Source organism: Clupea harengus, chromosome 22 (assembly GCF_900700415.2).
Source record: "Clupea harengus chromosome 22, Ch_v2.0.2, whole genome shotgun sequence".
NCBI classification, from domain to species: Eukaryota; Metazoa; Chordata; class Actinopteri; order Clupeiformes; family Clupeidae; genus Clupea; species Clupea harengus.
Window position 1 is genome coordinate 10,597,518 of NC_045173.1, and position 17,218 is coordinate 10,614,735.

Sequence of the window (17,218 nt, forward strand, 5' to 3'; positions counted from 1 at the left end):
GACTGTATGCGTGATCGTGTACTCTGCCAGACAGTGTTGGTAGGTTTTCATTCACAGTGATCTATCCCTTAGAGTTTTTTTTTTGCAGTTTGCTAAACTAGATGTTTTTCATTGGGGGGGAGGGGGCAATAAAGGCACATTTAAGCTCGTGCATGTAAAAGTATCCCATTATTTCAACATACTTAATCTTTTGTGTTATTTTCACTTTATCCAGAAGGGGTACGTGATTTCTTACTTATCTCGCTGTAGCCAGCAGATGGCAGTCTTATCATTTGTGTCTGTAGACCTGTCGTGCTGATTTATTTATCAGAACACCCTTTATCAGTTCAGTTTGTCAGAAACCGTTTAGACCTCCATGTTATTTAATCCTCAAAGCTTTTAATCCTTGAAAACGCCGGGGCTAAGATAACTGACACGTATGGAACAGTAACGAAACCCCTCTATTCTCCCCATGAAATTCTTCGGCACACTCCCGCTTTCACTTGCGCATGCTAGAGTGTGTCCCGCTTGCGTTTGCTCGGTAGCAGGCATGCGATAGCCTCACAGCTTGTCGGAGTAGGCGGCTGCCCGTTTCGTATTGGCTGCTGCAGTCGGACAACCTCTGGGTTTTAAAACTTTATTTTTAGCCATCGGTGAGACTGCTATTGCAGTCGCCTCAGTGCGCGATATGAGAAGCTATCTAACTGCCTTTACAGCCATCCATCAGTAAAGCGGTAAGGCCACGCGTGTTGGTATTGCGACTCTTGCGGTGAGCGGACTGGGATAAGTCCTTGAGACACTAAACCTGTTCTTTACGCAACGGGGACGATACAACTGAATTTAACTGTGCAAACAGTAACGAAGCTGAGGGAACTTTTATTTGGCTACACTAATTCAGGATACTTCAACAGTCCGTGAAGCTGAGACGGGATATTACCCATCTGATCTAGCTGCAAACGATACCCTCTGCTGTGTGTTGGCAATGGCGAGTCCAGGGGCAGATATCGGCCCGAAGAATCAAGAGCACAACCAACATCCTGAACCGACCCCCGAGCCTGCATTTCAAGAAGCCCAGAAATGGATAGAGGTGAGTTGACCATGAAGAAAACGCACTAAGATCTCAAACCTGCCTATCTTGCACAACCTACGAAAACGCTACAGCTCTCAGCCTTCAACGCTATAGTAGTGAGGGTGCAGCTTAAGAAATAGCCAGGGTTTGTTTGAGTTTATTTGCCAGTGGAATTTACCATGAATATTGCAGGTTTACCTGTTGGGAGGCAAGTGACGCACCATTGTCACTGGGCGCATATATTGTGTTACATTAGAGAACAGGGGAAACACAATGCGACTGTCATGTGCCGTGGAATTCGCTGTGTGGGGAATGATTGGGCAGTAGTGGGACTAGCTTGCGCGGCTTTTCTGTTGTTCTTTAAGAATGTTTCAATCACATGACACACCTGGTTTTGACAAGATGATTTGTTTCCCACATCGATCCTTATGCCTGCACAATCAGTAATTTACACAATGTTATTTCTGAAGAGGCTAAAGCCAAAACATCCACGAGAAAAGAAAAACAAACAATAACACAAATATCTAAATGTTTTCATGACATGAAGCGTTTTACAATTATGTTTTGGTGCGTTTATAGGCCAGTTTACGCCACAGACTTATTTCCCAGAAACTCCCCCTTTTAGAGGTGATTTTGGTTGCCATGGTGCTGGAAGACAGTGAAGCGAACCTTTGTTTGTTCTGACGCCTTGGAGGGATGGATATCTGCCAAGCATGCGAGTCCACCCTTTATCTCCTCTGAAAAACTCTATACTTTACGATTGCATCGCATGCAATTTAATCTCCTCGGATTTTGGATCCCCTGAGATCCCACGCTGTTCAATATTGAAACCCAGATAATGATATTATGACCTATTTTTTTTCAAAGATTGCTATGCCTGTGCGTGGCAGATGATTGGTGGCATGGGGTGGTCACGTCACTGCTCCACTTAGTGAAATGGGCCATGGTACAGTAAACCACTGGAGGCTGAGTCTAATTCAGATTCCGACCAGGGCTTTGAGAACGGATGGCTCCTTTGATTTCCAGTGCGTCAGTTCTGTCTTTATTCATACTCAGGTGTTGGAAGATGATGGCTGGCACATATTTAGTTTATAAGCCTGCCACCTCACTATGAGCTATGTTGCACCCACTTGTAATTCATTCTCAAGAGTCGTGATCACGCCGGAGTTGTGCGTTTGTTTAATGTTAGCTAAACTATGTAACACAAACAAGTCAGAATAGTCCTGTCCAACCTGTTTCAATTCCGCTGTCTCCAAGAAGAAAATGACTGACTTGTTCTCATTGAAAAAAGCAGGCACCTGTGTCGGCCAGCAGTATTTATAGCTCTCCAGCAAATATAGCCGTGCTCCCTGCTGTCCTGGAAATAGCTTTGAAAGCATCGGAGCAGTAGAAACACACCACCAAGAAAAGTTTCTATTGGAAACTGCTCTGGTTACTTCCTGCCTCTCATCAACAGATCCCTGATCAGTTCATTTCACCACTGTTTCCTACCGCAAGCATTGTAAGTTAAATATGGAAAATCTTCTTGGACCAGTGACTGAAGGCTGAAAATGACTATGCCATGGGAACCAAAGATATTTTCTCAGGCACACAGGCATTATAGCATAGGTTAATACACCAGTCTGCCCCAGCTATGCTTCCTGACCACAGGGAGAGGAGGCAAAGTGATGGTGTGCTCTAAGGAGAAATGGAACTAACTCAAGTGGTGTAAGTGTGTGTGTGTGTATCCATGTGGTTTAATGACATGTTTGACTGTTAGGCAGAATGTGTAGCAGACAATTTTGGTCCCTTGTCTTATTTTCACTCAAACAAATGTGTGTGCATTTAATGCCACTCTATTACACACATGATAGACAGACAGACAGACAGACAGACAGACAGACAGACAGACAGACCCCCCCCCCCACACACACACACACACACACACACACATACACACACATGTGTATACTGTGTGAATACAAATAAATTGAAAACAGGATGTTTGGAAAAAAGAAGATAGGAAGACTGCAAGCCATACTGTTGAGTGCTAGGTTATTTTGTAGTGTGCCATACTGCCCCCCCCCCCCCCCCCCCCTCTTTCTTGTTCTTTCTCTTCCCACCTGTTTAAGATGACTCAGGGGTTCCTTGTAGCCCCCTTTGAATTAGATTCCAGCAGTAGGTCACATATGAGGGCATGAGGGAGCTGGGGGCAGGCTGAGGGGGGTGGGGGCAGGAGTCTGACGGTGGGGCTGTGAGCTGTTGTGCACTGTGGCTCCGGATGCATGACATTGCTGGGAGGTTCTGAAAACGTCTCACCCAGATCGGGTGTCACTGGTCGCCAGTCAACGCCACTGGTGCAGATACAAACACTGGCCGCCTGTCAGGTTACAGGAACTCCAGCAGCCGCGCTTGCTGAGGCCTCTCATGTTACAGAGCCTCACCGGAGTCTGTGTTGCACCAGTGGTCCAGATAGGAATTTCCTCCAAATTGGAGGACCGTAAGTGTTTCAACAGTTCCTTAACCTCGGGCCATTGTTGATGATCTAGGACACATGGAAATGTGGAAAAATAAGACAAAAGAACTTACTGGAATGGGACTCTTCTCAGGGTTGTTGTGACAATCTTAAAACCAGGCTCCTCTGAGAATTATGGGATGGAAGTGTCCTCGAACTGGAACATCAGGAAGACCAGAAGAGTACAGGACAGTATAGTCAAAGGTGTAACTTGTTGATCTACGATGAGACGCTGTGAGAGGAAGAAGTTTAAACAAACAGACACCCTTCAGTTCATAACTCCACAGCAGCATCTCAGTCTCACTGGGTTTATCTTTGAGAGTGCCGCTGCCTAATCCTGTAGATATGATATCCTTAATCCGGCTGGAGTAAGGGCCCTCTGCCTGTGGTCCTCTGCCCTCCCACCCTCACACTCAGCCTGGGTTGACTGTCATGGCTGCCACCTTCCACCCCCCACCTCACTGCCTTTCCAATGAAATTAAATCAGTCTGTTTTTCTTTCCAGTAGCCTGAGACTGTGTGTCCTCTCAGTGGCTGCTGCTGGAGCCATGTTTAGGTGGGGCTAGATGGCAGCAGGGGTGATAAATCTTTAGAAAGCACCACCTCTGCATCTCTGGCAGAACACAGGGTTCCCATGGATACCATGCATGTAAGCAGGCTACATGGGACTTGAGACAGAGCTATTAAACTTCCTGCTGGACAGGAGATGGGACTCCAAGGTCAGAGAGAGTGAGTGTGTGTGTGTGCGCATGTGTGTTTGAGTGTTGGTGTGCCAGTTGATGATGGAGCCGGACATTACAGATGGTGAGGGTCACAGACTCACAGACTGGTCATATGACTACACAGAGCCAGCTGTCATTACTGTGTGGGTGGGAGTTACACACACTCTCTTTCTCACTCACACACGAGCACACACACACACACACACACACACACACACACACACACACACAGAGGATTAATTGCCATCACTGGGATGTGGCTGTCTTTCTCTGTTTCTCCCGTATCCATGTTGTGATGTATGCTCTGTTTAAAAATCAAAGGAGCATTCTCTTGTGGCTGTGCTTGAGTTTGAGAGCCATGGCTCAGGACTGATAGAGTAGAGCAAATTACAACTTGCTCGGTTCCAGCCCTTTTGTGATCTTTATATGTTGTCTATGGGGAGAGTAGTCACTTACATCATCAGAGTTCGGTCTTCAATGGCTGAAATGTTTTTTTAGTCCTTAGTAAGTTTCTGATTTTCAGTGATTTTAGTCCTCTGCGGTGTGGAATGAGGCATGTTTTTTTTTTTCTTAAATAAGGACACAAGTGCTGTCCTGGTATGAGTGTTGACTCTGCGATGGAAAGCGGCGCTAAGCACATTCCCTTAATGCAACCTGACATGGACAGACAGACTCCTCTTTTAAACGTCCTGGGTTATATTAGCACACAATGGAAGAAGACTGCCTGAAATAATTGGCTTTTACTGATTAGGGTGCTACCCTGGTCAATAAGGTCAGTGGGCCATGATCAGTCCTTTTTTAGACATCAGTATCATAGGCTAAGGTTTTACCTGTGCTTCTAGGTCTGTGTTTGTGCTGGTCTTAATCGGATAAGTGTTTATTGCATGCAGACGGGTTTCGTCAGACAAAGAATAGAGACCAGACTGGATTTGATCAGGACATCAAGGCCGGAGAGAACCGCTTTTCTGCTTCAGACGTGGAGACAATCAAGTGTGGTTTTGTTTGTGATATGTAATACGTCTCAGGCTTGGTTTAATCAAATGCCTGTTGGCTATTGAAGTAGCTTACTGTACAAAAGCCCGAATATTGGACTTGCCTCCATGAGAGCTTTAGGGTCACTCTTCATAAAGTTTCAGTGAAGTGCTTTATTGCTAAGGGTGTAGTAATGTTTGTGTGTGTGTTCCAAGCCAGTGAGGCATGTTGCTGTTTTGGAAATGCAGGATCATGCTTAGGGTTATGTAAAGAGCCTTAGCTTAGGTCAGTCTCTAAATTCTTGAGAGTTCCTCTTAGTGCCCATGCCCCTATATTGGGAAGGCTGGCGCCAGGTCCATGCATTAAGATCCTGTGAAATGAGTTATGCAATGATATATGACCCAAGCCTGGAGACATGTGCAGGTACTGTAAGCAGGAACTATGAACTATGAACTATGAACTATGAACTTTCTTTGCATTGCTCGAAGATGTAAATGTAGTCTCTCTTTCTCTCTCTCTCTCTCTCTCTCTCTCTCTCTGTGTGTGTGTGTGTACATGCCAAAGACCAGCTAGGAGATATAGGAACATATGTCTCTCAGGCTCCTTTCTGTTTGACAGGTTAGAGTGATATATCAGGAGTGTGAGGGTATAAGCACACATGGTTGCGACTGTGTGTGTGTCATGGTTGCAAGTGTGTGTGTCATGGTTGCACGTATGGAATGTGTGTGTTTGTGGCTCTGTGTGGTGGGGTTTGCAGACACACATGGTGTTTTTTGGTGGGTGTGTCTGATCTTGAGGGGCTCAGGAAGTTCTCAGGAGTCACAAATAGGACTTTTCATGTGCAATAACAGCTTCTCTATTAATAGCTGGTGTGCCACAGAGGTTCCAATTTCTAATCTTTACACATATTTTGAATAAAAACTCTCTGTGTGTGTGTGTGTGTTTGTGTGTGTGTGTGTGTGTGTGTGTGTGTGTGTGTGTGTGTGTGTGTGTGTGTGTGTGTGTGTGTGTGTGTGTGTGTGTGTGTGTGTGAGAGTGTGTGTGAGGGGGGTGCAAGTGTATGACAACTGATCCCATTCCCTGAGAATTAGGTGCAGAGAATAATTAGTGCAGGAAAATATTTCCACACACTCACAATAATCAGAGCGGTCTGAGCCACCAGCTAAAATATCCTCTACATGTGTTCACACACACACACACAGACATACAAAGACACACACACACACACACACACACACACACAGACAGACAAAGACACACAAAATACATGCACAGACACACACTCACACACAGCATGCCCTCTCTCTCTCTCTCTGTCTACATATTCACGTAAAAGTAGCACACATTGGTGTTTCTTACGAACAGTCCAGCATATTTAGCTCAGAACTTGTGTCCTTGCTTTAGTATCTCCTCCTGTGCTCCAGATTCTCAGCGTTGGGCAGGATTCTTCCCATCTGTGCATGTGTGTCATGCTATTCTTAGTGAGGTGGCTGCAGCTGCTCCTGAGGCTTGTCTTCCAGATTAATGGAGCGCTCCCTTCGCCTCTATCTCTTATCCGTCTCAAAATCCCCTTTCCAGGTTCGAGCTCATCTGATTACAGCATGTCACATATTGTGGGGGCATTATGTAATAGCAGAATGTGGGGGAGCCACGCCATGGTGCATTTATCTACCTCTGCTGTTGTGGCTAAGTGGTATGCTGAGATACAATCAGTTCTGGGAATGATTCTTTTTTTTTATTGCTAAAACAGTAGCACACAGTTGGCAACATGCTGTAGATCTGGTAGATCTTTATATATCTTGTACACCATGTTAGTGATTAAGCATTTAGATGCTGGACCAATATGACGTGTGACCATTATGAAAAAAAAACAGCAATATTTCATTGATTTTGTTGAGATGTTGGCTGAGATGTTTAGACATAATTTAGCAGGCATCAGCATCAGTTAGCTGCCTCAGATCTCAGTGCTCTTTCAGGTCAATGATCAACACATAGCCACAGATGAATGTCTTATTTCTCACTTCATGTTACCTTCAATTACCAGATGAACCTTTATAGTGCTCCGCTCTGGATCGCTGCCAATGAAAATGATGAACACACGCATACACACTCTTGTCATGTATGAGTACTTGTATACTCACACACACAAACACACTCTCTTTCACTCTCTCTCTCTCCAGCCTTTCTAGTGGTGTAATTAATTAAGCAGCAGATTAACATAGTTGCCCTGGACAACTCGGTGAATAAGACTGTGATCTCTCTCGCTCTCTCTCTCTCTCTCTCTTTGAAAACAAATTCCTGACCCAGTCACACGTTCAGCCATTGCGGTCCTGCTGTTAGAAACACGGCTCTCGGTCCCTCCATTCCTCTGCGTCTCTTTTGTGCTCGGTAGTTATTCTGCCTTTCACTTGTCCTGCTCATTAAAGAGATTACCTGTGTGTGTGTGTGTGTGTGTGTGTGTGTGTGTGTGTGTGTGTGTGTGTGTGTGTGTGTGTGTGTGTGTGTGTGTGTTTGATGGAGGGATACAGTGTCAGTGTCAGACATGCTCAGGCTGAGAGGATAAAGAGACGGAGACAGAGGGATGAAAAGCTTGTGATGCTTAAGAGCCGAGGGTCGGGGAAATGAGGGCACAGCGGCAGCTCCTGCATGCCGCTCTGGGTGCACGGGCCCAGGGTGACGGCACCAAGAAGAGGTGCCAGGTGAAAGAGGGACAGAGTTGCTCAGTGTCCCTGAGAGAGTGCCAGTTAGGAATGTGTGCGCCAGTGTCTCATCGGCTGTTTGGGAAAGGGGAGGTTACTGGATTGCTCATCCCCTGTGTGAGAATGGGTGTGTGTGTGTGTGTGATTTAATTTAATATTTGTTGTGTTCAGTGTATGTAGTGGAAAGGTTTAGTGCAGTATGACTGCAGTATAGATCCACTGCCCTATTTTTTTTATTCCGCACCAATTCTCTCTCTCTCTCTCGCTCTCTCACTCTCCTTCCCTTTCTCTTGCTTTCTTAACTCAAAATACATGTAAATAATGGAACGGAATAATGATATGATGATCTGTGTGTGTGCAGTGTCGTCTCCATTTCTGAGTCGCTCAGGTGGGGGGGCCTGTTTCTAGGCACTGGGCTGGTTGATGGTTGCCCCTTCCCACAAAGTGTCTTCTCCCCGAGCTGTGGGAATGGATTTAGTGAATCTGGGGAAAAATTTGTATCTTCTTTCAGGTCCTTCTTCAAGGACGTGTTCCTCTCTCTACCTCCCATGCTTGTTAGTTGCCACGAATAGTCTTCTCTCTTTGGCCTGTGCCTACGTGTTTCTATTGTGAGCTTGTGGTCAGTTGGCCTGTGCTTATTCAGGATCTGCTTCTTCTTTCCATCCCAGACAGAGATGCCCTGGTAATTTAGACTCTCTGCTCAGGGTCAGATAACATGCTATTCTTCTGTTTTTGATGCTTTTATTTATCCAGTGTCCAATTCAGTTCAGTTTTATTTATAAAAAATATATATATAAAATTGTCTCAGAGCCCAGGGCCTGAACCTGACCCCCCTGCTCCAGATATTCTTTTTCACTGACTAGGGAGTGTTTCATAATGACACTTTTCCAAAACTCTTAACACAGCGTGCTGTCACAAGACTACCGTGGGACTCAAAATACAATGAGCTAAAGAACACAAACATTTTGAAGCACTTTTAGAAAGATCTTTAGAACAAATCTTTAGCATATCTTATCCACTCCTACAATCCCCAACACCCCACAAATATTTCAAGTCAAGCAGCCATCATGACACCAAGAACAAACTTTCTGATCTGTTGGTTTGCCTTTTACAATACTCTAGATACCCCTATTGTGTGTGGTAAATGGCACCATAAATACAGAGGTTAGTCTTCCTACCTAATAAGCAGCTGGCCCAGCTTCAAATTCCTGTCCAATGCAGGAAGGCATTGTAAGTCACTTTGGGTAAAAGTGTCTGCTAAGTAGCAGACCTTTACTGTAGTTGCAGTTTTGGGGTCACTTTTTCTCATTGATGAACAGCAGTAATAGTGGGAAAATCTCTTCAGCGACAAATCTATATTTTCCCTAAAAAATTGCAAATTTCAATGCACATGGTGTGTAACCACTTTTGTATAGATAAAAGCAAAAAATGTAATAATTTTTTAATAAAAAATCTGAATAATTTCCATTCACAGTGATCTAGATTATGTCTGATTTTGAACTGAAAGTTACGTTTATTGAACAGAGTAACTAAAGTTGCCGTAATGTGAAAATGATTGTAAAAAAAACTGTAAGGGATTATTCTGTATTCACTGCCATGCTTAAACTGTCATGAGCAGATGTAGATAGGTTTCTATACTCCAGTGCTTGCTTTAGGACATACAGTACATGGAGTGTAGGTGCTTTGGCTTGATTTGGCCTCATGTAGGATTTCCACCTAGGGCTCAGGTCTGAAAGTAGCGCTTCGTCACATTGAGGTGCTGCTGTGACCCATGGTGATATTAGCGTGAGCTCTTCTGCATGACTCAGGAACAGCTTAGAAACAGCTTAGGAACAGCCCCGTCTCTGTTGTTGTTTAGAATGCTTCCTGCCAGCAACACCGCAACAACATGTACGTGTATGCACATATTGATCGGTAGAGTGTAACTTTAACTAGTGTGTGTGTGTGTGTGATCTCCCATTGTTTTGTCCCCCAAGGGTGCATGTAGACTTGGAAGCGTTGGACATGGAGTTTACCACCTGCACAGCACAACCGGAGACCCGAACCATTAAGTTCCAAACCAATTAAGAAAAGTGCTGACTACATCAGGGAAGAGTGGGAGTCATTCTCTCTTTCATTTTCACTGATTCACCTCAATCTTTTGATTTGCTTCTCATCATGCCAACAAGGCAATCATAAAATGCTCTTTTAAAAGTCTACTCTTTTAAAGACTTTTAAAAGTCTGACCGTAACTTCAGATCAAATCTGAGTTAGGTTGTCTTCCAGTTTAGTGGGTGTGTTGGGACCAGGTCAGGCTGGCTGACAGAGGCTAGTGTGTGTGCGTGCGTGCGTGCGTGCGTGCGTGCGTGGACTAGGGTGCTTTTCAGGAAGGGCCCCTCACTCACCAGCAGTGGGTGATTGACATGGGATAAACCCCTTTAAATAAGGAGCCCCTCAGAATGGGTAGTAAGACACACACACACTGACGCACGCACTCCCACACGCACTCAAACACACACTCACACATGCACACATGCAGATACACACCACACACACACACATACAAACAAACAAACAAACAAACACACACACACTCACTCAGGCACGTACACACACCAACACACACACACACACACTCTCATATGCACACACACACACACACACGCTCTCATATGCACACACATACACACTCAGCCCCCTGCTGCGTTCTCCAGTGGAGGTCTATATGCAGAGTGGGGTGCTGGTAACCGGGGGTAACCAGACCCCAGTGCTGACAGGTACTGGAACAAATCTTTAAAAGAGCGGGAAGGGTTTCGCGATTTCTGTCAGGTTTACAATGTTGGGACTGTTTCTTCTCTCTCCCTTGCTGGCTTTCACACTCACTTTCTCGCTCGGCTGTTATTCAGAGTCAGTGAAACAGAGATGATTTTGCCAAATTCAGTCTTTGACACTTTCTTACCCATGACATGACTCACTTTGTGATGCTGAAGAACACACGCACACAAAGACACACACACACACACACACACACACACACAGGCAGACACTTTCTCTGACCTAGTCACAGTATGCTTCTCAAGAACAGAATGAGATTATATGAGAAAGGCCCAATGGAGTATCTGGGTCTCATAGCGTGTTTTATTCCTTAGACATGGAATAATCCCAAAGTCCATGCTCACCAAATTCAACTGGTCCAGCTCTGCCTTTGTATTTTGGATGTAGTTACAGTCAGTCATTTTTTGCCATTATTCACCAGCTAGTCAGTATGGTGAGGTAGGAGTCATGGGGGGAAGTTGCAGACTGTTGTACAGAGAGCCTCGGTCAGGAAGTGAAAGGAAGTGGTAGCATCACTGTGATGTGCTTTCAGAACGGATTTACACTGAAGGGCCTGGAGTTCAAACCCATACATATTCTGGTTATTTAAGTTCTTAGTTTGTCGTTTCTGGGGGTGAGAGCCTTGTGGTAATATTGAAGTAATGAATTATGATGGATTTCCTCTCTCATTGGGAAAAGCATTGATCATACACACATACATAAACACACACACAGACACACACAACAAGCATACCTTACTAACATGGCATACAGGCACCTAACAGATACACCACAGTACCCCTTTAATTTGTTTATTCAGTTAATAATTCATTGCTGCATTATAAATATTTCATTTCCATTGAGTAGAGTGTGTGTCTGTTAGTCTCTGTGTGTGTAAGTGAAAGAAAGCATGACGTGCCTTGCCAGGTCCTGCATAGTTTCACATTTTTAGTTGCATTTAGTTGCATTTCCGTAAATTAACTAATGAGAACCTCTTGTCTTGTGCATATCGTGAATGTGCAGCATATATTTGTCAAAGCAAAGGCACTTTATTGTTCTAAAGACATGTGACAAAAAGATTAATGGTAATGGATGGATAGGGCCTTTCTACTCATAGAACACTCAAAGCGCTTTACACATTAAAGCCTCAGACATCTACCCATTCACACATCGATGGCGGAGGCTACTATCTAAGGTGCCAACCTGCACATCGGGAGCGGTTTGGGGTTTGGTGTCTTGCTCAAGGACACTTCGACACTTGGTGAGGAGGAGTCGGGATCGAACTGGCAATCTTCCGATCACTAAACGACTCCTCTACCTGTCGCCCCAAACATGAACCATGAAGTTAATCTGCCATTGCACTATGCATTTATGCTCTTAATTATACCATGGTTAAGAGCAGTGTTTTATGCAGAAGCTGTACGTGTGTGTGTGTGTGTGCGTGTGCGTGTGTGTGTTTTGTGTTAGTTTGTTTTATTGCCTAGGTTTGGTTTGACAGGGGAAAAGGAAAAGTGGTTGCACTCCATCCAGTGAGTTATTAACATCCCTTGGCCCCAACCTACACACACACACACACACACACACACACACACACACACACACACACACTTTTCCATGTCTTAATCTCCCTGTGGTAGTAACACAAAGTCTGGGCGCAGATGTATGTGGAACAGGAAAAGAAAGGCTAGTTATGTATTCACTGCTTTAGTGCTGCAACAACCTCTCCCCCACCTCCACACACACATATACACCCTTTCGAGCATGCAGTTAAAAATGCGTGTGATTGACGTGATTAAAAAAAACACAAAAATGTGTGTGTGTAATAGACACCAGCAGGTGTGTCCTTTCAGTTATGGCAGCTATGACTTTGGTTGCCATCACGGTTTTATTTGGTACGTCCTGTAATTCCCTCAGACATGTCGCTGTCAATCACTAAGGACCTCCCCTTTCCATCTTCTTCATTGGATTCCATGTGTCTCTGTGTTATCTGTTTACACAGCTAGTGCCCACCCTGATGTTCCTCTTTGGGAAACATGGCATGTTGTCCCTCCCGGTCTTGTCTTGGCTCGTCACGGTGGCAGGCTGGAAGGCTCCGTAATGGAAATGTTTTAAGAATGAATTGTACAGACCAAACTGCAGAGTTTCTTTTTTTAGTTCTTCTTTGCTTACCGGCTTTGTTGCTGTTTTTTAAATATTTGATTATGTACTGGAACATTCTGCAGGTGAGAGATTAGGTGGTCAGCAAGACGCAAATACATCTCCTCCCTTTTTCCTTCCATCTGGGTGGGAAACCCTGGGTGGGAACCTTTCCATTCGAGTCTTGGAAAACAAGATGTCCTTGAGTAACTCTGCTACCCAGCTGTTGTCTTGTACCAACAGGCCTGACTGCCCAAAAGTAACTTTCCACTGAAAACTCTTGTAAACACCAAATGGTATAAAATCTGTGTGTGTTTCTGTGCCTGAGAGTTTGGTTCCCACATAAATCTGATAAATCTGTGTGTGTTTCTGTGCCTGAGAGCTGGGTACCCACATAAATCTGTGTGTTTCTGTGCCTGAGAGCTGGGTACCCACATACATCTGTGTGTGTTTCTGTGCCTGAGAGTTGGGTCCCCACATAAATCTGATAAATCTGTGTGTGTTTCTGTGCCTGAGAGCTGGGTACCCACATAAATCTGTGTGTGTTTCTGTGCCTGTGAGCTGGGTCCCCACATAAATCTGTGTGTGTGTTTCTGTGCCTGAGAGCTGGGTCCCCACATAAATGCTGTGGTACACACAGATCATCCTGCTGCTGAGGCGCTGCGGGTGAGGCCTGCTGGTGGTCAGTACACTGGGAGGCCACATGGCTATTTGTGGGACAAAGAACTGGCAACTGGCTACAAGGCTTAGTTGCAGCTTAACCTTAACGCCTGTGTGTGTGTGCGTGTGTGTTTATAAGTACACAGGTGTGTTTGTATGCTGGTAGGAAAAAGTCAAATAAAAATAGATAGATAAGTGGATAGATAGATGAATAGATACATACAATACAAGCACTAACACATCCACAGACAGACACATAGGTGTTTACATTTTCACCTATAGAAAGACAGACTGACAGATAGATAGATGTTTACATTTTCACCATTTCCACCAACATAATTTGCTGCTTTAGAACTTTTCCTCTATCCTCTGCCTACCTCTATACATGGCATGTGCTCCTTAGTTAATGTAGACAGCTCAGCAGACAGATGGAAAAACAAACACACACACACACACACAGAGACACACACACACACACACAGCCACACACCCACACACACAGAGACACACACAGAGACACACACAGAGACACGCACACAGACACATGCACACGCACACGCACACACACACACACACACACACACACACACACACACACACGTAGAGAGGATATATAGATGAATGCATTGGATCATTTAGCCTAGGAGCGTTAAGCATAGAGTGTGTGTTCACGCGTGAACAGCATGTGAGGGGGTCAGCGAACCGCAAGGCTGAAACCAGGGCAGGGTCACACCCCCTCTAGGCACTGAGCTGCTAGGGGATGCTGGGCCGTGTGTGTGTGTGTGTGTGTGTGTGTGTGTGTGTGTGTGTGTGTGTGTGTGTGTGTGTGTGTGTGTGTGTGTGTTTGTGTGTCTCAAAAACCACATCCATAAAAAGGCTTCTCTGGTTTAGGTCCTCATTCATCCCAGGCTCTCTGCGTCCGCACTCCTCTCCTGTCTCCTCTGCCTCCACCGCAGAAACCAATAAAGCTCTGCCAGTGGCACTGACCCACATTCCAGCCCTGGCACCGTGCACCGTGCCACAGTTTGCGCTGCTCCTGTTGCTGCTAGCGGAGGAGATGGAGACGGAGGGCCATGCCGGGCCAAATCAATGTCTCCACCACATTAGGCACAGACAGAGGCAGCGGAGAGGGCGCGCCAGGCAACGAGGTCATGTTGGTCAACACGGTTTCGGTTTTAATCTGTGTGTGTGTGTCGGAGCAATCTTTGGTATATGCAAGGATTCCCTGGCTGGAATCGGTCTCAAATCCAAATCAAGACCCAAACTGTTCAGACATGCATGCCAGTGGGTTAATAGATGTCGGTTGTATTTAGTCAACTTTGTTTCATATTTCATTATTTCTATGTTTCATGGGTGCAGGTCGACTTCAGTCTAAATGGACCAGTAGTATTGTGTAGTGAAGTGACCTCAGTCTGAATGTCAAGTCAAGTCAAATGTATTTATAAGGCACATTTAAAAACAACTCATGTTGACCAAAGTGCTGTACAATCAGAGAAGGCAATCACAATAAAATATAGAATCAAATAAAAACAGAAACAAAACATTCACATAAGCATCTACAGTGGTGGCCAAAATTATTAGAACACTTGGCATATTTAAGGTTTCAGTTGAATTGGCCATTAAAATACCCATAAAACTAATGAAATATCTACAAAGTCATCATTATGCTCTATAAAACATAGAATAGAGCCATCTTAAGGAGATTTAGGTTATTTTCCTTACAAAAAACAAGTTAGGCCTATTTCACTGTCAATGTCACACAATCATGTTCCTTCACAGAAGAAGCCAAATTACTTGTATGATCATTGTAAGGTGTGATCGTGGTTAAATTGATGGTGAAGCGAGAGTCTTAGGACACAGCTGCATGATTATTTTGAATGTACAAGGCCTATCCTGCTCATTAAGTGATTGGTAACATCAGAGTTTTGTCACTGAGGCCACACCACCAATTGGTATAAATTCAAAGCCTCTAGAAGTAGTCTTGAAGCACATGTTTCTCTTTGAACATGGCTAAGGTGAAGAAAGAGCTAATGAGTGAGCAACGGGTTCGAATAAAGGCCCTTTTTGATGCTGGCTGGAGTTAACGCCGCATAGCCAAGGCCTTGAAATGCAGTCCAAGCACTGTTAAGTACACTTTAAAGCGCCATGATGCCACCAATTCACACCAGAACTGTCTTTCAGACAGCCAAGTGAAGGATCTTAAACTTCTCAGTCTTAAGGACCGAAGAAAGACCTCACGAGAACTGCGTGACGAGATCAACACCACAATGACTACTGGTGCAAAAGTGTCTTCAAGAACTGTGCGTCGGAAACTGGGAGAAAAGGACTTGTTGGTGGAATAGCAGCAAAGAAACCATTACTGAAAAAGCTAAATAGGGTGGAACGCCTGAAATTTGCAAAAGAACACAAGAAATGGACAAAGGAAGATTGGTATAAAGTGTTGTGGACTGATGAGTCCAAGTTTGAACGGTTTGCCAACAAGTAAAGAGTGTATGTTCAACGGAGGGAGGGGGGAGATATAAAAATGAGTGTCTCTTGCCAACAGTTAAACACGGAGGGGGTAGTATTATGGTGTGGGGTGCCATTTCAGCCTCAGGAACAGGTGACTTAGTGAAAATTCATGGAATCATGGATAAGAAAGTGTACCACAACATTCTGGTGAGGCACGGAGTACCATCTTGGAGTCCTCTTATTGGGCCTGGATTTATTTTCTAAGAGGACAATGACCCTAAACATTCTTCTAACTAATGCCGGAACTACCTGCAACAGAAGGAATCTGCTGGAACATTGAAAATAATGGACTGGCCCCCTCAAGGTCTGGACCTCAACCCCATCGACCAAATTTGGGGCAAGTTGGAAAATAAACTTGACAGATATATTGTACATTCAAAGGAAAGCCTTTGGCTTGAGTTGGAGAAGGCATGGGATCACCTTAGTGTTGAAGTTTTCAGGTAATATATTGACACTATGCCAGAGAGATGTGCTGCTGTAATTGCTGCAAAAGGTGGACATACCAAATATTAAAGTTAAAAGTGGATAAAAACAGTAGGATTCACTTCATCTGATATTTGTCATGCTCAGAGCAATCATCTGCATGTTTCATGAACATTATGAAATGAAATCATGTTTTGGAGGCAAAAAAAGGTCAATTTGTTCAGATCTGTCAGGTGTTCTAATAATTTTGGCCACTACTGTATATACACAGTGCAAGTGTGCAAATCATCAATTCAGATCAGGAGAATCCCAAACACTAAAGAATAAAAGTGTGTTTTGAGCCAGGACTTGAAATGGTCAATAGAGGGGGCAGATCTAGTAGAGAGGGGGATGCTATTCCACAGTCTAGGGGCTGCAACCGCAAAGGTGCGGTCACCCCTGGATTTAAGCTTAGGTCGGGGGACGGCCAGGAGCCCCAAGTTAGACAGCTTGAGGGACCTGGCGGAGGAATAAGGTGTTAAGAGGTCTGAATAGACCAGTAGTATTGTGTAATGTAGTTGTGTTTGAGGCTCCCATGATGTCCTTTGCTTTTTCTGCTCAGATGGAACCCATCAGCTATGCTGTGTGCGTGTGCGTGTGTGTGTGTGTGTGTGTGTGTGTGTGTGTGTGTGGGGCTCTGATCTTAAGTCCCCCAGCAAAGACACCCAGGGCAGGAGCGGAAGGAGGGGAAGAGCGTGAAAGGTGGCTGAGAGAGGAAGAGA

At 44.7% G+C, this 17,218-nt stretch overlaps 1 protein-coding gene across 1 annotated transcript in view; it reads left to right on the plus strand.

Moving 5' to 3' along the window:
* The first annotated feature begins 257 nt into the window (after window positions 1-257).
* Window positions 258-17,218, plus strand: part of LOC105908488 (LIM and calponin homology domains-containing protein 1-like) — a 55,273-nt gene continuing 38,312 nt past the window's right edge. Inside the window, 1 exon segment of the mRNA XM_012837004.3 lies at window positions 258-1,066. Within this exon segment, the coding sequence (XP_012692458.2) occupies window positions 962-1,066 (105 nt within the window). The 5' untranslated portion in view covers window positions 258-961.